This window comes from Pectinophora gossypiella, chromosome 15, assembly GCF_024362695.1.
Source record: "Pectinophora gossypiella chromosome 15, ilPecGoss1.1, whole genome shotgun sequence".
Lineage (NCBI taxonomy): Eukaryota > Metazoa > Arthropoda > Insecta > Lepidoptera > Gelechiidae > Pectinophora > Pectinophora gossypiella.
The window spans coordinates 919300-942826 of NC_065418.1; the positions used below are offsets into that span (position 1 = coordinate 919300).

At 39.8% G+C, this 23527-nt stretch overlaps 1 protein-coding gene across 1 annotated transcript; it reads right to left on the reverse strand.

Moving 5' to 3' along the window:
• Positions 1 to 6560: 6560 nt before the first annotated feature.
• On the reverse strand, positions 6561 to 7409 carry LOC126373430 (uncharacterized). Its single transcript, XM_050019587.1, has 2 exons — positions 7218 to 7409; positions 6561 to 6722 (listed from the first exon to the last, which is right to left on the reverse strand). Exons 1-2 carry the CDS (start codon positions 7407 to 7409, stop codon positions 6561 to 6563), a joined length of 354 nt encoding a protein of 117 aa, XP_049875544.1.
• Between the last annotated feature and the right edge of the window lie 16118 nt (positions 7410 to 23527).

The following is a 23527-nucleotide window of genomic DNA, read 5'->3' on the forward strand; positions in this document are numbered from 1 at the left end:
TCAGCATATGGCTGTTACTCTGAGTAAAATACTTGCACGGTAAAATAAGTTTTCTTACCAATAAAAATAAGGCATATGATTAGTGTCACGATCCAAACCCAAGATTCGACTTTAGGGGCGTAAACAGCAGTAAGTATAATCAACATTATGAAGGTCTCAACCACCCAAATGGTCATCATCACCAGCCATACCAGAACGATGTTAGATCTCCGCTGAAAGTACAACACATGTAACAAACACTTTATAGGGTATTAGTGACATCGTAACGAATAATACTGAGGGGGATGATTCAAACCATGATTCTGAGTTAATATCAAGTGGAATTTTCCGTCGCAAAATTCATTATTTATTTTTAGTTTTTTTTATATATTTTCAATTCTGTACTTTTGCAACGGAAAATTCCACTTGATATTAACTCAGAATAATGAACTGAATCATTCCTCTCAGTATTAATTACCAATTATCTATTTCTCCCATCAGGTGTCGCTACTGTTGAGTGTTCTTAAATTATGTCAGTTCCCCATACTAATTGAATAAAGAAACATTAAAGTTTTGGTTATATTTTTACACTATAACCCTTTTCGCAGCGTTTAACTGCGAAATCATCAAAAAGATCGGAAAAATTATAATTAGAAAAACTTTTTTCAACCATAACTGTCTTTTTCCAACGGATGGCTGGTTTTCTTTTTCGTAACCCATCCTTCAGACGGGATAGACTCCACGTTGCTTCGCAATTTATCACGAATTTTAACTGGACAGTATGGGGAACTGTCAAAATTTTCGAACATTCAACAGTGCTGCCTACATTTGAGCTTCTATATAGTTTTTATCCTCATTAAAAAGGTACGTACATAGCCGAGTTTCAGTGCTGTCACGGCCCATATGAACGCGACACATAATAGAGCCATAAATATTAAGTACAGGAGCGAGAGAATTGAAACGGCAAACAAATTTTTATCATCATCATTCAATAAATAGTTGTCGTGTTTAGTTACAGTTCCCACTTTGGCACCAGCGAAGAAGACGCTAACTATCATGATGATCTGAAACCAAACATATTATAATCTATGTTATATATTTATGTTAAACAGAGTGTTAGTGACACAGTAACAAGTACTGAGGGGGATGATTCAGACCATGATTCTGAGTTAATATCAAGTGGAATATTCCGTCGCAAAATTCATATATTTTTTTATGTTTTTTAAGTTATTTTCAATTCCGCCAAACCTTCATTGTTATTTTTTTTTTGTTTTCGATTTGTGTGGTAAATAAATAAATATGTACTGATGATTACAAAAGCTTCTTTCCCTAAGTAAGTAATGACGGTTAAACTAGGTATTGTAATTGGCAGCCTTCAGACGCCTTCAAAATGTAATCAGCCAGACTTAATATTTAATTTAAAACACGTTGTTGTTGTTTAAATTCGCCTTAAGTAAGACAGGCAAAGATCTGTGGATCATACAGCCTTAACTTTAGTAAATTATTCATTCTTCGAAGAACACGTTCAAATAGGCCTAAGCCTGGTCTTCAGTTTTCAAGGTCCGTTTTTCCGCGTCTCTAAGCGTTGATTCCCTAGTGGGTGACTCTCTATGATATTGATGTACTTAAGTATAATAATATATGTGGCAGCCCAGTCGGAAGAACGCTTGATTCTTTGAGGCCGCAGGTTTGATTCCCAGTTCTGGCCTAAACTAAAGATCGTTTGGATCATAAATCAGCGGTGACGGAAAACATCGTAAGGAAATAGAAATTACCAAGAAATGTGTTTCGGAGCTATGTGGTTTTCTGTTCGGGTTTGAAAGTCAGACAGGCAGTCGCTTTTGTTATAAACTGGACATGTCAAACCTTTAGTGTAGGTAAACGGACCTTGTGAAAACGAAATAACGCTAGGGCCAATGAGTGGCTTGACGTCGTATCGGTGTTCGACGTCAACGAAAAAGTTTGCCGCCTTTACAATTATATCTCCGGGGATTACATAAAAAAAGTGGAAAACTCTAGCCTTCTCACCGGAGTTAACTTTGAGTGAAACCTTGAATCCCCAAACGATAGCTAAGAACATTATTTCAGTTTCAGCGTTAGCCGCAGACGGTGCAAAGATTACCTTTTACTGTGACTATGCAACTGTGTGGTCGAAGTGCGGTAAAAGGGTCCTAACAGCCAAAAGAAATTCAACTGGTTTATACATTGTCCTAATTTCTTTATTTATTGCAGAACAACATGCGCTAGTGGTAGGTATATATATATAATGAGTTGGAAAAACAGATTAGGGCAGGCAGTTTCAATCCTTCGCTGTTCGCATCAAAAAGAAAGCGGCGCACTATGGATCGAAAAATGGCTTTCATAGACATAGGGATTTCAAATTTTAAGTGGCGCACAGTGGATCGAAAATCGAGTTTCATAGACATAGCCCCTTATTTAGAAAAAGGTCTTCGTTTTTGCTGGAAACCAACATAAAACCCTTAGATAAGCCCTAATAATGTCATATTTATTCATCTGTTACGATATAGACACAAAAATATTTTTTTCAAAAAAAAAAATGTATGGGAGAAAACACAAAGTATTTTTTTTCTCCGCTTTCGAGCGAGTGCCCGTTATATCCTCTGGCATGATTAATGTCCTATTTTTTTACTACCCTCCCACATATTTCAGACATGGGGCACGCGATGGACTTCTAGTGAAAAAAAATAAAATACATATTTTTATTATTATTCGTGCTTATTCATCATTTAAAGTATAACCATGTATTAAAAACTTTAAAAACATAACTAAAATATATCCAATACAAAATTACTTTTAGAAAAGAGGTAATACAACGGACTATCGTGGTCATGGCTTTAATAAATAAATTATATTTCTCGGAAATCTTAATTTATTGACAATGTGTTACTTTTAAAAATTATTTTACCACAATTTATTACAAACAAACCAAAAATCTCGAAGTTACACATAATATGTATCTACAACATACAATTTACAAAGTTAAAACAATCGATAATGACATTATTCATCAATTTCGTAATCTGTATCCAGATCTGAATTATCAGAGTCAATGTTACTTACATCGCAGAATTCGATGTCATGCTGCTCGGAATTTACAATTATTAGCTCTAAAGCTTCGTTACTTATTTTTTTCTTATAAGCTCCACTAAGTGTTTGTCTAGTAGAAGAAATGTATGGGTCTGATGACAGAAGCAGCATATTAAGTATGTCTTCATTGTTATTAACTCTACTTGTCTTCCGAGCATGAGATGGCCGGTATCTGCGAAAATCCTTATTCCTAGCTTCTGAGGCTTCTTCAGAAAGCTTTCTGATGGGTACAATCGATGCATTGACTATGTCAGCACCATGAATAAGAACCAACTGCACAGCTCGATATACCTCTCCACAGTTTTTTTCTTTGAAGTGTACCTTCATTTAGTTAAATGATCGCATTTCTTTCAATTAAGGTTTCCGAGACATATTACTTCTTTATTTAACTACGATTTACGCTATAACTTATAATCACGATCACTATGATGGTTTTTGTTTTCTCCCCTTTGTAAATGTAAAAAGTTTATCGCATGTATTTAATATATTATACCCTTTATTATATACTTTTAATTAAGTACTGGCACTTTAAATGATGAATAAGCACGAATAATAATAAAAATATGTAATTTTTTTTTTCACTAGAAGTCCATCGCGTGCCCCATGTCTGAAATATGTGGGAGGGTAGTAAAAAAATAGGACATTAATCATGCCAGAGGATATAACGGGCACTCGCTCGAAAGCGGAGAAAAAAAATACTTTGTGTTTTCTCCCATACATTTTTTTTTTGAAAAAAATATTTTTGTGTCTATATCGTAACAGATGAATAAATATGACATTATTAGGGCTTATCTAAGGCTTTTTTGTCGGTTTCCAACAAAACCGAAGATGTTTTTCTAAATAAGGGGCTATGTCTATGAAACTCGATTTTCGATCCACTGTGTGGCGGTTTTTTTGCTAGATATAGCTTCTATTGTCTATTACTATATAGGAAAATGATACCCGAGTTGATTCTGTGCAAAAGCGGATGAATTATATTTTTTTTTATTTGTCAACACATAAAAATATTATAATTCATCCGCTTAAAATTTGAAATCCCCATGTCTATGAAAGCCATTTTTCGATCCGTAGTGCGGCGAAACGTTTAGTGCAGATTGGTGGTATATCCACACAACATAAGGATGAAATGCCCACAGACGCCTAGTCCGTAGATGGAATGGAGTGGATGGAATTAATACTTTGAATACAAACTTACAAGGTATATAATTGCCCAGATAATTGATCCTTTTTTCAAACGCAAACAACCACAACAAGTTTTTGGAGTCCACATATTTATTTATATAGTTTTATGTTCAAGGTTATATAGATTTAGCTATTTTGGCTAACGAGTCAACAATATGACAAAGATCGTGGCATGGCCTTGTGGATTCGCAATTACTCGTTCCAATCATAAAGTATTCGGTTTAGGTTCCTTAGTAACCGGGTTGGCCACCTGATACGACACGATTCATTTATAATAAAACATTATAGAAGGAAAAATTGAAGGGAAGAGAGGAAGGGGTAGACTTAGAAGAATATTTATGAAACAAATAAAAGAGAAGGTGCAGGTCGTGTCGTATCGGGAGGTGAAGGATTTGGCGGGAAGAAGAGAGGAATGGCGGTTACTCCACCGACAAGAGCGCAGCTCTTAAATAGAGAGAGAGTAACCCGAGAGAGGTCCCCATTTGTCTGGCCAAGTAATGAATGCCTAAGGAAAATTTACAATAATTCAAGTACATTTTTTTTTCTATAGCTTGCCTTGCCCTCTGACGCACAGATCGGTCTGATTTGATCAGTCCTAACCGGGATTCGAACCTGAGACCTCCGGATCGTGAGCCCAACATTTAGCTACTCGACCACGGCCATTACGAATGAGTAAACAACATAAGCCCGCGACTATATCCCAATTGTAAAAGCCCGAGGTACAGTCATGAGCAATATAATGTACCCACTTTAGGACTCTGTCGTACTAACATATTTGACATTTAGTGAGACTTACAGTTCAATTTGTCAAAAAAGTTAATGTGACATGGTACCAAAGTGTATACATATTAATGCTCGTGACTGTACATCCCTCGCAAGATGAACTATGTACCCACACCTCACCGAGCTTTCTGATAGACCAACGTGATTAGTAATGAGCCGTATCGCCATCTATAATGGTTGAGCCAACTGTGTTAGTGAAAACTGCATTTAAGATAAATTTATAACTCATTGGTGCAAGTACGGTACCGGGGTTCGAACCGGCACAGGGCCACAAAATTAATGGTAATTAAATCGGGGAGGAGCTCGGTGGCGCAGCGGTAAACGCGCTCGGTCTGCGATTGTTGAAGTTAAGCAACTTTCGCAAAGGCCGGTCATAGGATGGGTGACCACAAAAAAAAAAGTTTTCATCTCGAGCTCCTCCGTGCTTCGGAAGGCACGTTAAGCCGTTGGTCCCGGCTGCATTAGCAGTCGTTAATAACCATCAATCCGCACTGGGCCCGCGTGATGGTTTAAGGCCCGATCTCCCTATCCATCCATAGGGAAGGCCCGTGCCCCAGCAGTGGGGACGTTAATGGGCTGATGATGATGAAATCGGTAAATACTTCTTCTTCTATCATGTGGGTTGTGAGGTGGATTACCAACCCATCAACCCTGGTGTCAGGGATACTATTGAGCCGCCAAAAGCCCCTCACATGACTCATGTAACGACTACTAACTTACATCAGTAAGTAGTAACCGGGACCAACAGCTTAACGTGCCTTCCGAATACGGTAAATACTTACTCTTTATTTTTTCTCAGTCAGTGTAGGAGGCTGTTCAGAAGGGTTCAGTCTTTGTGATTCTCTTCTTTTGTCTTTCAGTTCATACCAATATGCTAGAACAATCACCAAGCCGTACGCCAAACAAACTGCAACAAAATGTTCGAAGACGAAATACTTATGTATTTGGGTTTAAGTGACATCGTAACGAAAACTTTGCGGGATGATTCAGACCATGATTCTGAGTTGATATCAAGTGGAATTTTCCGTCGCAAAATTCCAATGTTTGTTCGAACTGACGAGGTCGATATTGAAGTTGATTTATTTTTGATTTTTTTGACGTGACTTATTGTAGATTTGCCGCAGATGCCATTAACTACTTGGCCGGCCAAATGGGAAGCGCTGAAGGCTCTCACCCGGTACAACGTTTAAGACAACAGGCCTGAGGGTGCCCAGTTGGGTGCGAACCTCGGCTTAGGGCGTCGTCTGAGAGGAAAAATATTTGAAAGAATTAATCGACCCTAGTGGGTCGATAGCGATAAGCGCTGATTGAGGGAAGTCGTCGACCACGCCGGCGGGGTCGGTATCGGGGTCCTGAAGTGTTTGGTGTCGCGAGCTGATTGGCTACCTCTATGGCTAGAGTAATCGGGTCGTCGGGATCGTATATTACGTCCTTTGATATTGAAGTTGTAGAAGCTGCTACGTTATACATATTTATGATGTAAGTATGTTAGAATTAAAAAAAAACATTTACGTACAAATAGTAAGAAGTCCGAAGATGAAGCAGAAGACAAAACTGACGAGGTCAACGTCGAAGCTGTAGAGGCAGACGAGCACAAACAGCAGGCAGCAGACTTCAGACAGCCACATGGCGTAGATCACCAGCCATGACAGGATTACGTTGGACTTCTCCTGCAACCATACACAAAGACAACTTGCAGCCACTGTTGATTATGCCCAAAAATACGCTGCCCTGCAAAACTAAATAAGACAAGTCCGGGATAGATGGTCTTTAAGGAGCAATAGCTAATCGAAAAACATCATAGAACTGTTGACCAGCTAACATGCGTACCGTGATAAAATTATCGATCGATTAAATAAATTTTGTCGAAATCGATAACTTTGTTTTTCCCCTAACATGCTAAATCTACAGTTGTTGTGAAATGGCTCCGAGAAAGTCATAAGGGGGGTTAAAATTGCCACATCGAAGCAATTCATCTAAGAAAGCAATATTGCTATTTGACATTTGTTTGTATTGCGCACTTACTTTTTACACATAGCAATATTGCTTTCTTAGATGAATTGCTTCGATGTGGCCATTTTAACCCCCCAGCACACTGTGCAATATGGCGCACAAAAGACTGATGATCAAACTCCATCTTGCCCCAACAAGGTCATATAGTTTACCATCTGAACACCCCAGAAGAACCATAGGCAGACTGCCAGCATGAAGATACAGTAGAGCAGCTGAACGATGGTAATCCCGTAGGCATTTCTTCCGACAAATTCCTTCACTGACCACTTCGCGTTCGCCATCATTGCCACCTGGACTGTCGCCACCACCAGACATATTAATGTCACGATCTGAAGCAACGACATTCCGTCACCATTGTCTTCTTTTATCGTATGGGTTGTGAAATGAAAGGCCAACCTCATCAACCACCATCTATCTCTAAATTCAAATGTATTTATTGCATTGCTACAGGTCAAGAAGGTTTTAAACAATATTACATACATCCACTGCAACATACCAGTCTAGGTGTAAAATTTTTAATTCAGATATATTTAAATTACTAGCATTATCCCGCTTGATTCAGACCATAATTCTCAGTTAATATCAAGTGGATTTTCCTGTTTTTTAATTATCAATCAATCAATCAATAATACTTTATTGCACAACAACAAAACAAAGGACATAAACATACGAATAAAACATAAGCACAATAGGCGGCCAATTATATTAGGCGGTAATTATTTTCCGTACCATACATTTGCGTCGGAAAATTCCACTTGATATCAACTCAGAATCATTGCCTGAATCATGCCTCAAAGTTTTTGTTACGATATCAGAAACATCCTGTATTTCTTTTTTGAGAATATTGAGTATTCGATACACTTACAGCCATTACTGCTCCTACGATTTTAGATCCCAATTTAAGATTGCGTCCGAAAAATGTCTTCGGCCACCACATGTTGTAAATGTTTGTATTTAGACCTTACTATAAATCTTCTTCTATCGTGTGGGTTGTGAGGTGGAGTACCAACCTCATCAACTCACTACAAAAAACAACTTTAATCAATGTAAATAATCAAACTTCAAAAATCACGGCCCTTTGGATTTTAATGGTGCATAAAAGGACCCATGTAGGGAATTTTCCCAATTTGGGAACGTCTCCGTCAGTAAAAAACACGCAAAACTTATGGAAGAGCTTTATTATCTAACTTTTAGGTAAATAAGAAGAAGAAGTACAAGAAAGAACAATTTAAGGAAGAAAAGAAACCTATGGCTCCGATTCCTGCAGACATATCCTAACTTTATTTTAAGTTATACCTGTCATATTCTTATCCATTGAAAAGGAAAGGGACGGATGATTGACAACCTATTAGTTCAAAAAATGAATGACCGTCGAAGATGTGTATCATATCCTGGTGGAGTGCGTCCGGAACGAATCTTTTAGGAGACAAATTTATAATAATAATTTATTTTTGGAGGTAGGAGGCTGCAATTGTGCTCTGGCAGATCCGCTTAGCGAGGACGCCAGATCACTTTACAAATTGGTAAAATTAGGTATTGGAAGTAGAATAGCTAGATAGCTACTGAATAAATTGTCAATTATATTAATAAGCCAATGTAAAATAATTCCTATTTACTGTTTAATTACGAGGACGACATGGTCGTAATTCTTGTACCAAGTCCTTTATTAAATAAAAGATTAAAAAAAATGAATGAACAACCCGGGCGAATAAAATAAGTATCTCGCTCATATGCAACACGTTTGACGTGTGTTAACTTAATTATGTCGGGTTATCGGCCAATATAAATTTTGGAAGGGTTTTTTAAATTTCAGCTTAAAATTGACGTGTGTTCCATAAGTTTTATGCCTGTCGATTACCCGTCCCTTTCTCAGCGGATAAGAAAATGACAGGTCCATATAAACTTAAATCACATGGTGTGTACAGGAATTAGCTCCATTATATGATTATTTTATCTATTTTTTTTTCAGCCCTTTCTTTTTCAGCGGATAAGAAAATGACAGGTATAACTTAAAATAAAATTAGATGGTGTGTACGGTCACGAGCATTAATATCTATACACTTTGGTACCATGTCACATTAACTTTTTTGACAAATTGAACTGTAAGTCTCACTAAATGTCAAATATGTCAGTGCGACAGAGTCCTAAAGTGGGTACATTATATTGCTCATGACTGCACAGGAATCAGCGCTAGTGTTCTTACTATTGAAGAGTTCTTACAACGGGAACATTCCCACTTTGGGAAAATTCCCGAGAACGGCATATCATTGAATAGGATGTTGTTGGCAACACCAGTACAATATATTAAAAAAATATATAAACTCTGCTATTGTCGAAGTCCGTGCCGTGCTTCGGAGGGCACGTTAAGCAGTTGGTCCCGGCTATTAGCCGTAAAAATACCTCCACCAACCCGCATTGGAGCAGCGTGGTGGAGTATGCTCCATACCCCCTCCGGTTGATTGCGGAGAGGCCTGTGCCCAGCGGTGGGACGTATATAGGCTGTTTATGTATGTTATGTATTGTCGAAGTCACTACCTGTAACATTCGTTACGATATAAACTGAACGCTCTCTTTGCTGGTCCGCGTCTTTCCACTTTTTTTTCACGTGACTTATTGTTATTGTCAATTTGCCGCAGATGGCATTAACTACTTGGCCAGACGACGTCTTTCCACAAAAAAAAAAATGGGGTGTTAACAAGGCCACATTGAAGCAATTCAACTAAGAAAGCAATATTTCAATTTGACATTTGCGCATATGAAAGTAAATGCGCAATGCAAACAAATGTGCTTTCTTAGATGAATTGCTTCGATGTGGCCATTTTAACGCCCCTGAATTAAATTGCGAGGAAAATGTGGCTAAACTTGCGGCACGCTAGGTGGTGAGGATATGGTATCCCGACGTGCCGGCAGAGTAGGGGAATGATTGGTGATGACGGTGATAAATTAGAAGCAAGCAGCAAGCAGGAATATATACAGTTTATTAAAAACACTTCACAAACAGGATAGAATATACATAGTTCACAATATACACACTTGACAAAAGAATCAAGACTTAGGTATTAGAGGGCACGGCCCTAAACAGTATAATACACTTGTTGTTTTTATGAAGGTCGGGGATGCAGTGAGACAAAAGAGAGTAAAATGAAAGGAAATGCGAATGGAATGGAATGAGAATTTCGTAATTTAAAATGATGATGGTCAGAACAAAAGGCCAGTATGTGCAGAGTTTGTACTCTGCTACAAACTACTAAAACTTCGACATACCGCTGAGCACGTGATAATCATTTATGAATTTTATGATCAAAACATGAATTCGAAAACTCGGTATTCGTTACGATGTCACTAACACCCTGTATTCTATGGCTAAAGTTACAAAGATGGCTGCCATCGATAAATCTCCTGCAAACCTGTAATTTATCATGCAATCTAGAACCGCCTTATTGTTCACGGAGTGGAGATTCAAGCCTCATTTTGTATTTGAGTGGTTGAGAGAACTCTAGTGTTGCGAGATGACTGTCGATAATATTTTCCCTACTAGGCCAGTGGTGAAGCGTTGGGCACAAAATTCAGAGGTTCCAGGTTCTTATACCGGTAAGGACAGATCATAAAAATCACTTACTTAAAACAAATTCGACAATCGTTGTTTTAGGCCTGTGCTGGATTCGAACCTGCGACCTCAAAGTGAGAGGCAAGCGTTCTACCAACTGGGCCACCACGGCTCGCATTAAAAGTGTTTGCAGATCATTCTTAGATTGCTTGTGGCTGATATGCGCAAGTTTATGTACTTATCTTTTTAAGTTATCAACGGCCTCTGTGGTCCAGCGGTTGAGCGTTGGGCTTACCATCTGGAGGCCTCGGGTTCGAATCCCGGTGGGGACATAATCACAAAAATCACTTTGTGATCCCTGGTTTGGTTAGGACATTACAGGCTGCTCACCTAATTGACCGAAAGTAAGATGATCCGTGCTTCGGAAGGTACGTTAAGCTGTTGGTCCCGGTTACTACTTACTGATGTAAATGAGTAATCGTTACATGAGCTATGTCAGTGGCCTTTGGCGGGGTAATAACCCTGACACCAGGGTTGATGAGGTTGGTATTCCACTTCACAATCCACACGATAAGAAGAAGGGGATTATCGTGAGAAAAAATAACTACACTAACTTTTTTTTTACGTGACTTATTGTAGATTTGCCGTTGATGCCATGAACTACTTGGCCGGAACTACACTAGCGTTATCGATGAAACAAGAGGAGATATTTTCCACCTTCTTCCTTTTTCTTTTTTCTCGTTCTTTTGTTGGAAACATCCCTGCATCTGAGAGTGATCGGCTTAAGGCCGGCATTCGAGGTGAATACGGCCATTGTTTTTAAGCCTGAGACTCTGGTCCCATCGTAGACAGTGAGCGATAAGCGATAATGCTTAAATCTTGATGTGTTTCATGATCCGCTTCTCTTCTTATCGAGTGGGTTGTGAGGTGGAATATCAACCTCATCAACCCTGGTGCCAGGGTTATTACTGAGCCGCCAAAGGCATGACATGGCTCATGTAACGACTACATACTTACATCAGTAAGTAGTAACCGGGACCAACGGCTTAACGTGCCTTCCGAAGCACGGATCATCTTTCTTTCGGACAATCAGGTGATCAGCCTGTAATGTCCTAACCAAACTAGAGATCACAAAGTGATTTTTGTGATATGTCTCCACCGGGGTTCGAACCTGGGGCCTCCGGATCGTGAGCCTAACGCTCAGACCACTGGACCACGGAGGCCATTATCCGCTGAATATATATAATGAGAAATATTCTAGATTATAATTATGAAGCTCAACAGATGTTAATTACTTATACTTTTTACCTAATATTTTTCAAATTTATAATTTTTAAATTTGCTGTGTAATTTTAATATTACTTTATTTTTAAATACCCTTAATTTTATAAGTTATGTACGCCGTAATTGTCATAATATATTTGTCATAATACCGTAACCTTCTAAATATAAAAATGTTTATAATTATAATGTGATTTGGCTGTACTTTATAAATATTTATTTATTTATCCACGCTTCAGAACCATCTTTACAGGACAGATCCCAACAAAACAGTTCACCAGAAATATACATAATATACAAATCCCAAAGTAAGAACAGTTAATTCTATATTACATAAAATGTAACATTGAGGTGACCCCTTGGATTTGCAACTACGTTACGTTATGTTAGTGGGCTCTGTTTTCCGCATTTAGACTCCAAGAAGACCCATTATGCGTGCTATTGTTGACTACGTAAATCGACCTAACTCCTTCCAGAAGCTCAGATGCTTTCTAAGGTTTATCGCTTAGCGGATTTTTTTTTGACTTGACTTATTGTAGATTTGCCGCAGATGGCATTAACTACTTGGCCGGACAAACGTTTAAGACAACAGGCCTGAGGGTGCCCATTTGGGTGCGAACCTCTGCTCAGGGCGTCGTCTGAGAGGAAAAATATTTGAAAGAGTTAATCGACCCTAGTGGGTCTATAGCGATTAGCGCTGATTGAACGAATGCGTCGACTATGCCGGCGGAGTCGGTATCCGGGTCTATAAGTGTTTGGTGTCGCGAGCTGATTGGCTGCCTCTATGAATCAGAATCAGAATCATTTATTCAACGTAATTATCATAAATAAACTTGTTGAAGGTCAGTGTAACAATTTGAATTTACGTCATTTCGCAAGGTGTTATGGCTGAGGAGAAGAAATGACAAGAAACTGCAACAGCAACACATCTTTTAAATCAATGAGGGTACATTACAAGTTATTTAATAACTAGAGGAACACATTTAATACCAGACATGTTTATCATTTAGGTAATCATTAATCTTATAATAAGCTTTTTTACATAAAGTAAATAGTTTACATAAAGTCACGTGAGCTTTAAATTTATTCTCTGACAAATTTAAAATACATATTATCTGGTATTTTATTGTAAAAACGTATACATAACCCCAAAAAAGATGAATTTAATTTACTTAATCTAGAATTTTGAACAACAATTTTATTTTTATTCCTAGAGCTAGTTTAATCGGGTCGTCGGGATCGTATATTACGTCCTTCGGACGCCAATACTTTTCAGTACCGTCCCTGAGCGGGATGTATTCGGAAGCCGCAACTACTAGGGGATTTGGGTGAGCGGGGGCCATCCGAAGCAACCAAGCGAGTAGAGTGATACGGTATTTGGGCTCGCCCCTTTTATATGGGAATTAAACTTAGCAGGCGAGGTGTGGGTGTATATTATACACCTCAGGGGATACATGTCTATGTTGTATATACATTATACTTGTATAATAAGAAAGCAATTTACTTACTCGTTGAATTTTAATAACATTTTCGAATCATTATCTTGCAATAATATTACGTTTAAAACAGGCCTTAATAATGTTTTCTTAATTTGCGCGTGTTTGCGTTACTTCAACATTATATTACTTTATAAGAACGAGCTCTTATTAACTCAGTGTAGTAGTTCATAGAAGTCTAAGCGGGTTATAAGAATTACTTTGTAATTCAATGTATAAATTATATCAAATAAAAATTCAAACTCAAAAATTATAACTCAATTGATAATTAGAAATATAACTTAGGTACATTTTCATAAACATTTTTAGTTATCTGCGAATTTTGGGACGTTTTTCATAGAAACAGTTTTTGATCCTTTCCAGGAAATTTTACAGATTTTATACATTATTATTAAATTGTTACAGATTCATAATTATTTAAAAATACATTAAATAGACATATTTTTTAATAAATGTGACGGAGTTTTCTCATATAATGTCACTGCCCTGTATAAAAAACAGGGTGTTAGTGACACCGTAACTAAACCTTCAGGGGATGATTTAGACCATGATTCTGAGTTGATATCAACACGAAATTTCGTGTTAGAAAATTATTAAAAAATAATTAAAATTATTTTCATATCCATAGGTACTTTTGCGACGGAAAATTCCACTTAATATCAACTCAGAATCATAGTCTGAATATTCATCTTTTATAAAGTTTCATAAAAAAAGTACATAAACCGTTTTGTGTGATAAAATCGCACTTTAAAAGGTATCTTCAGTGAAAAACCCGGCGCTGTCGCACTAGATATTGAAAATGAACGCCACATTCATTGTAGCGTCGGTGTACCATTGTGATTACCTGACGAAGGTCAAACCTGACCCCATCTGGAGGACTACAGATCTTGGCTGCAAGATACTAGAGGTCTTGCAGGAGATGTATCATTTTCAGTAAGTTTTTATATAATACGTACATGAGAATTTTGCGTATTTCCCGCAGGCAGAGGTCACGGAGTTCCACTTACTACAATCCTCTAACCTCATCAACCCTGGTGCCAGGGTTACTATTGAACTGCCAAAGGCCCCTGACATGACTCATGTAACGACTACTTATTTACATAAACAAGTAGTAACCGGGACCAACGGCTTAACGTGCCTTCCGAAGCACGTATCATCTTACTTTCAGACAATCAGGTGGTCAGCCTGTAATGTCTTAACCAAAGTAGGGATCACAAAGTAATTTTTGTGGTAACTCCCCACCGGGTTTCGAACCCGGAACCTCCGGATCGTGACCCCAACGCGCGCTGAGGGCTCTTACCCGGTACAAAATTTAAGACAACAGGCCTGAGGATGCCCAGTTGGGCGCGATCAGGGCGTTGTCTTAGAGGAAGAATATTTAAAAAAAATTTTCGACCCTAGTGGGTTGATAGCGATAAGCGCTGAATGAGGGAAATCATCGACCACGCCGGCGGTGTCCGTATCGGGGTTCTGAAGTATTTATGTCGCGAGCGGATTGGCCGCCTTTATGGCTAGAGTTATAGGGTCGTCGGGGTCGTATATCACGTCCTTCGGACGCCGATACTTTTCAGTACCGTCCCTGAGCGGTATGTTAGTAATAGTATTTAAGTTGAGTAAAAACCAAAGTAAATTTCGCACAAATTTCGCAGAACGGCCTCTGTGGTCCAGTGGTTGAGCGTTGGACTCACGATCCGGAGGCCCCGGGTTCGAATCCCGGTGGGGACATATCACAAAAATCACTTTGTGATCCCTAGTTTGGTTAGGACATTACAGGCTGATCACCTGATTGTCCGAAAGTAAGATGATCCGTGCTTCGGAAGGCACGTTAAGCCGTTGGTCCCGGTTACTACTTACTGATGTAAGTAAGTAGTCGTTACATGAGTCATGTCAGGGGCCTTTGGCGGCTCAATAGTAACCCTGACACCAGGGTTGATGAGGTTGGTACGTCACCTCACAACCCACACGATAAGAAGAAGAAGAATTTCGCACAAATCTAATCTTGTATGTAGCAAGAATACTGAATTATGTATGTCCGAGGATTTATGATCCCGGTAAAATTATGAATCATCGCACCACGCCCTTAGGGAGATCGGCAGCCCGCGCGCAGTACAAGCTACATTCATTTAAAATTTATTCTTGCTTTCACGCAGTAACTGTGGTATTTACATGATGTAAGCTCATGACTATATTCCTTAATGGGGTAGTCAGAGGTACATTCATCTCACGATGAACTACGATGCACCTAAGCAACTACGATTCACATGCGCTTTCTGTTAGACCAACGTGTTAAGTGAGACGTATCCCCGTATAGGTGGAATTTCCTATCGGAAAATTCATGAAAATTTTGGTGTTTTTGTAAATTATTTTCCGTTCCATACTTTTGCGACGGAAAATTCCACTTGATATCATCTCAGAATCATGGTCTGAATCACCCCCTCAGCTTTATATGAGGCATACCTTCGATACTAAGCACGTTCGCTGTAGTGACCTTTCGATGCAAAGTGTTCGATGTTACGACCATCGATGTTTTTACTTACGATTTTATAATCTGGACCCGTATTCGTTATGGTGTCATACCCCGGACACTTACATAGAACAACCTCGTTTTACACAGACACTACACATTGACATTATCGTACACGCGCATCAGTGTGTGTGACGTCTGACGTCATACGATTCAAGTCTAAACTATGTTCAAGAGGGGGTGAGATAAATCTAGCTCAGCCGCTGGTGGGGAGCGGAGAGTTGCCGTTCTATACGTAGTATTGTTCCTTATTCTATGCCACAGCATACGACCATGCCTATCTACTAAACATCACTATTCGGAAAAATTTCAGAGAAATATACCTATTTTCTTGTTTCATACTTTTTTGATTCCAAGGTGTCATATTACCTATTCATCATCATCAGCCCATTAACGTCCCCACTGCGGGGGCACGAGCTTTCCCTATGGATGGATAGGGAGATCGGGCCTTAAACCATCACGCGACTATCGTTGTTAACGACTGCTAATGCAGCCGGGACCAACGGCATAACGTGCCTTCCGAAGTACGGAGGAGCTCGAGATGAAAACTTTTTTTTTGTGGTCACCCATCCTACGACTGGCCTTTGCGAAAGTTGCTTAACTTCAACAATCGCAGACCGAGCGCGTTTACCGCTGCGCCACCGAGCTCCTCAATATATGTATATTACCTATTATGAACCGTCAATGACCCATGATCTCTGTCAGTAAAAGGGTTAATTATTTATCTTCTCTTCCAGGAGGACGTATACCTACGGGTACATGCTTTACAACGACAACGGGACATTCGGGACATACCAGGACCCTCCAGACATCTACGCAAGACCTCTGCCCTTCCACGCTGGAGCCCTGGACTACGCTTACCCCATCGAACTTATCACCGATAGAAGGTAACTTACTCCGACAACGACCCCGCTGACGAGGTCGACTATTTCCTTCAGTGCTTATCGCCATCAGCCCACAAGCATCGATCAATTCTTTCAAATGTAATCCTTTCACACGACGCCCTGAGTTGGGTACCCTCAGGCCTGTTGTCTTAACTTTTTTACTTGGTGAGAGCCCTCAGCACTCATTTGTCCGGTCAAGTAGTTAATGTCATATGCGACAAATCTACAATAAGTTAAAAATTCGCCAAGTACCTAGTCTAAACCGGCGAGCATGCATGCAAATTTTAATGAAAGTGGTAGAAGCAAAAGAGAGCATCGTGAGGAAACCCACATTCTGAGAAATGCGTTTTCGGAGGTATGTGACCGGATTAGAAGGTCAGACAGTTAGTCGCTTTTGTAAAAAAAACGGACCTGTCAAATTTCCAGGTTAGATAATCAGACCCTGTGAAAAAGGGATAATGCTAGGGTGATGATGATAGAAGCGACGGTGTATTTATATGTCAGATTGTCGGAAGTGAAATTCCGCTGTCTTTGCCTTCCCTGGAAATAAGCGTCTTTTTTGCAGATATGGGTTCCTTCTTCGTCGTATAGAAGCTCCGGAGTTCCGTACATTCTTCAGCCTACCTTTCACGAAAGACTCCTGGGGTTTTCTACTGATAACGACCCTGATGCTGAGTTTGGTACTTCACCTCCTGAGCTGGTGGGAGAAGCGGGTTCTGCGCTCCAGGAGTCAAGAGTACTCCTTCTCCTTTGAGCTGCTTGTCGTTCTTGGAGCCTGTTGCCAACATAGTACGGATAAATACTGCGTATATACTTAATACATACAGGGTGTTAGTGGCATCTTAACGAATACTCAGGGGGATGAATCAGACCGGGCTAATGTATACGTTTTTACAATTAGATTCCCATTGACATTCAGAGGAGCTCGGTGGCGCAGCGGTAAACGCGCTCGGTCTGCGATTGTTGAAGTAAAGCAACTTTGCGTCGAGCTCCTCCGTGCTTCGGAAGGCACGTTAAGCTGTTGGTCCCGGCTGCATTAGCAGTCGTTAATAACCACCAATCCGCACTGGGCCCGTGTGGTGATTTAAGGCCCGATCTCCCTATCCATCCATAGAGAAGGCCCGTGCCCCAGCAGTGGGGACGTTAATGGGGTGGTGATGATGACATTCAGAATTTGCCTTTCAACTGTTTTAAGATAGTAGTTAAACACTTTGCAAAAAAGGTTAGTATAAGGTTAGTGATTATTTAGAAGTTATGAATGCATGGGATAAACTGTCTGAGATCTGATATTAGGCAGCTAAATTACTCGATTGTATAACAATATTTTATGTCTTTTTTTTAAAAAAAAAGAACGTCTGGGGCCCTGTGCCGAGGTTTTTCTTGCAGCTTCTTTTCCCCGGCTGTACAGGTTGTGAGAAGCTGCAGTAGTTTAAAGCGGATGAGACGTTCGTTATGTAAAAAATGACGATTCAAAGTGTAACTATGTTTGCTATTGAATAATGGTATTTTTGAATTTGATTTTGATTTTGGCCATGATTTTGAGTCGTTAGTTAAGTTGACTAAAGTTTTTACCTCTTCTTTTTGACACGTATAGTAAAGGACTGGTGTATGGGACATACCTAATAGTCTACCATTTATGGCCAGTCACATCTCTAGCGCGAATAAACCAACGCGTCTCAATGTTTGCATCTAATTCTTACACAGATCATCTTACTTTCGGACAATCAGGTGGTCAGCCTGTAATGTCCTAACCAAACTAGGGGTCACAAAGTGATTTTTGTGATATGTCCTCACCGGGAATCTAAACTACATACTTACTATGTGTTAGTTGTAATTCGACTGCTTACCGTGCCTATCGAAGCATGGATCATCTTACGTCCCAGCCAAAATACGGGTCAAAAAGTGATTTCTATGTTTATGTCCCCACCGGGATTCGATCTCGGGACCTCCGGGTCGTGAGCGTGACGCTCAACCACTCGACCGCAAGGCGTGAGCCTTAATGATATTATTTTTGCAGTACCCCCGGTGTCACCAATCCTGCTATCTCGCAGAACTGCGTACTTCACGTTGTTCTGCTTTGCCTATCTCGTTTACTCCTTCTACACGTCCAATCTTCTGTCTCACCTGGTGAATGATAAGCAGAAACCGATGACCCTCACACAGCTGGTGGAAAGTGACTACGAGTTCATCACGTTGAATAATGTTCAGCTTAAAGCCAGTCAGCAGCTCACGTCGCATTATACTGTAAGTTATGCATAGCATCACGCCTGTATCCCCAGAAGGGTAGGCAGAAGAAGTGAGTAGTGTAGTATACAGGGTGTTAGTGACATCGTAACGAATACTGAGGGGCATGATTCGGACCATGATTCTGAGTTGATATCAAGTGGAATTTTCCGTCGTAAAATTAATGTTTTTTTTTCATTGTTTTCATTTCTTTACTTTTGCGATGGAAAATTCCACTTGATATTAACTCAGAATAATGAGCTGAATCATCCCTCTCAGTATTCGTTACGATGTCACTTACACCTACTGAAGACTTCAGCAGAACACACAATAAAAACTATCATAATAATTTATTCGATTTATTTAGTTAAGATATACTTAAAAACAAAAAATTAAAAAAAAAAAAACATTAAACAAGCAAGTCGCCAGTATGTCGGTATTCTACAGACTGCACTTCGGGGAGTGTGCCCGCGATCTACACGAGCTCATTCCACCATCCCTCTTTTATCTTCGGACTTCCAGACGTACGGTCAGGTTCCATCCCTATTTGGTGGATACCCCAACCAACTATTCGCACAAAGCATTTCGCATCGTCCATCATTATGCGCACTGCTAGGGAGTGGAATTCTTTGCCGTCTTCTGTATTTCCGAATGCATATAACCCGGGTGCTTTCAAGAGTTTCAAGGTCAGAGTGAATAGGCACCTTCTGGGCGAGCTCGCTCCATCTTAGGCCAAGAGTAAACCCATCAAAGGTAAACAAAAATATAAATATGAAAATATTGCGATGAAACACTCATAACTAGGGAATATGTGTGATGTATGTGACTTGACCTGTAAATGAGCAGGTTCTAACTTCCAGTTGGGTAGTAGATCAGATAGGCATCCGAAAGGTCAATTAATTGAAGTCAGCGAAAGTTTTAAAACAATATGTTCCATGCAGATACCCATCGAAAGAATTGATCTTCTTGAGGAGAAGATTGGGTCTATGAAGTATTTGAACGTAACAGCCGCCCTTCAACAAGTGGGGGAAGAAAGAGTGGCTTTACTCTCCGACTTCATCACTGTCTACCCTCATATTGCAGGTGAGTATGTATGATGTATTTTATTCTATATTAGTCTAAAGAGCCAGCGGCCGAGTGTCGGTCAGAAGCCATCTTCGGGCGCATCGGCGTCGTGCCCACTAGGAGTCGAAGTGGTCGCCATGGCTGAAATCGGTCGGAGATCATCATCATCATCATTTATATAAATAATATAGTTTAGATATTATTAAGGTTTAAGGTTGCCGCGATTCTGCAGCGCTTCGGCGATGTTCGCGCAGGCGCAAACCGATGATTTCTATGCGATCATCCGGAAGCGGAGCGACTCACTGCTAGAGCGGTTTCGTAGCAGCACTAACGGTATCCTGAGCGCATTGTCGGAGAGGTGGGACTCGCCGAAGCTGGAGAGATGGATAAGACTGCATGCCAGCTCATCACCTTTCTTGCAATGAAAATGTTATCATAGGGGACAGTTCGAGCAACCACCGAACTAATTTTGACTTGGTTTGACAGGACTAAAATTTGCTCTATCCCTTTCTTGCACTTATTGTAAGTGCAGGACGGCACTCATTTGGGAGCTGTCGAACTGAAATTGGGTTGGGTTTGTGTGCACCCGAATGGGCACCAATGTATTTTATTTTATTTCGTGTAATTTCATTTTTATTAATAATATTAATTTTATTTGATTTTATATATAATTTAATTTTAATTTATCTAAACTAATCTGATGTACTTATACTTATAATTATGGATATTAATCTGAAATAAATAATTTGAATTTGAAAATTTGAATTATCCCATGCGTGTGTCCTTTTGAGGCGAGACTAATTACTTACTTACTAATATTATTTTCTTTTAGCTTTGGACAACGATGTAATATGCAGCCTGACAGAAATCAACCTATTTACCAAAATAAAGGAATATCTTTTCACATCGAAGACATTTTCATTAAAGAAACAGTTTAAAATTGGGTAAGTAACTTTTAAAATTTTATCACAAAAAGAAAAGATGGAAAACAGGCTCAGACTTGAAACTGCTGCTCTTGTCAAATCGAAACGCAAAATAATGACTACTACGTATTATAGAACGGTTTTCATCTCGAGCTCCTCCATGCTTTGGAAGGCACGTTAAGCTGTTGGTCCCGGCTGCATTAGCAGTCGTTAATAACCATCAATCCGCACTGGGCCCGCGTGGTGGTTTGAGGCCTGATCTCCCTATCCATAGGGAAGGCCCGTGCCCCAGCAGTGTGGACGTTAATGGGCTGATGATGATGAATTCTCCGCCCCGCACCAATTCGTATCGGGCGCCGACCGTACCCCCTAAATATATTCGTAAGGACTAAGGAATAAGAGGGAGAAAGCTCGAACTTTGTCTCGCTCGCACTTACGGATTAGGTAAGAATGAAATTTTTGTATGGAGGTGTGTTACGCCTTTGGTGCCTCAAGCGGTAACAGTTATCGGGGGTGGGGTGCGGGGAAGAGAGTGTACGTATAGACGTACCTAGTATTTTATATTTTGTTCTATGCACTTCTTCCGTCGGGTCCACGTCCATGGGATTCAGAATTTTCTGTTCATTTAGCTTTGTGAGTTTATCCAATGTTTTAAAAATCATTTCGTTCACCATCTTCACTTACCATTAGGTGACAGCAAACTTATTTTTAATAATAATAACCCTCCTCTTTGCTTCGCCTCCGTCGGGTAAACATCAACATCTACTTACCTATACATGTATCTATTTACTTTTAATTTTTCCAATATACTTTGCAGCACTGCTAAAAACAAAATCATCTATCTATAACTATATCTACGTGCTTAGGGTTGTATAATCTTTCCAGCATACTCCGCATGAAAGAGACGGGCGTCCTACAGAAGATAAAGATGGACATAGTGTACCAGGCTCCGAAGTGCCTGCAGAGCCCGCAGACCTTCACTTGTCTTCTGCAAGTGCTGTTCCCCTTCTTGGTGCTTGGATGCGGGTGCTTTGCGTCTGTCTGCGTGTTGCTGGTGGAGCATTGGCACTGCCGCAGTACCAAGGTCTGGCCGTACGTCCACTAGATACAACTAGTTTCTATCCGGCCAAGTAGTTAATGCCATCTGCGGCAACTCTACAATAAGTCACGTCAAAAAACAAAAAACGTCTACGGTTTCTCTTTCTATTTTCAATTTCTATTTCCAAATTCAAATTATTGTTTTTATAATTAGAATTCAATTTCTCTCTCTCTCTATTTAAGAGCTGCGCTCTTGTCGGTGGAGTAACCGCCATTCCTCTCTTCTTCCCGCCAAAACCTTCACCTCCCGATACGACACGACCTGCACCTTCTCTTTTATTTGTTCAATTCAAATTAAGAATTCAATTTATCTTTTTGAAAATGTTTATGGCCTAGAAAAAAGTCCTTTTAGTCAAATCTTCATTTTTGGAATTGTTTAATAAAGTATTGATTAATAAAAGGATTGTTTTTATTTTGTTTTAATGAATTGGTATGTAGTTGGACTAAGATAAGACTAAGAGTATCGTCATTAAGCCGTCGCCGGCGCCGGTTGCTCTTTGATTTGTTCCATGTAAGATCTTCCACAGGGGTTAAAAAAAAACATATCGAAGTGATTCATCTTCTTCTTGTGTCGTGTGGGTTGTGAGGTGAATTACCAACCCCATCAACCCTGGTGTCAGGGTTACTATAGAGTCGCCAAAGGCCCCTGACATGGCTCATGTAACGACTACTTACTTACATCAGTAAGTAGCAACCGGGACCAACGGCTTGACGTGCCTTCCGAAACACGGATCGTCTTACTTTCGGACAATTTGGTGATCAGCCAGTAATGTCCTTACCAAACTAGGGACCACAAAGTAATTTTTTGTGATATGTCCTCACCGGGAATCGAACCCGGGACCTCCGGGTCCTCCGGATCGTGAGCGCAACTCTCAACCACTGTACCACGGAGGTCGTTAGAGGGCATGGCTGTAATTATATCTAATACTTTCATTCGCGGTTTTATGCCTACTTCAAATTTTTACCTGAATTGAAAGTACTTAGGTAAAAAATAAAAAATTGCAGGTTTTGTTAACAAAAAATGTACCGAATGTGAATTTTCAAAAGGGCTCTTAAGTACGTAAGTAGTTTTCGTTATACGATATATTTTTAATAACATTGAGTTTACGTAAACGAAGCAATGTTAAAGTCCGCAGCAATTTTGTCCGCATCTAAAATAACCATTGTTTCTTAAACACAAATGTAACTTTTTGTTTTCTAAAGACTTTAAAGGGTATTAACCCACGTGATGTTGGCCATGTTTCAAAATTACTGCACGGGTTATACCACACATCAAAGAAATAAGGAAGATATGCCCAGAAGTAAACTACACAAGTCCGCATGTCGCCTGTTACCTCATGTCGGTGTGTAAAGCGGCCACACTAAGGTCTCAAACTGAATGACAGCGGCAGCGGCGCGGCAGCGATAGCGGCGCGGCAGCG

Bases quoted from the DNA above. Each gene is read 5' to 3' on its own strand.
- LOC126373430 (XM_050019587.1), bottom strand. From the start codon at position 7,409: ATGTCGTTGCTTCAGATCGTGACATTAATATGTCTGGTGGTGGCGACA. The intron at 6,723-7,217 runs GTAAACTATATG...GTATGGTTGCAG, and splicing joins TCTTCTGGGGTGTTCAGATG to GAGAAGTCCAACGTAATCCT.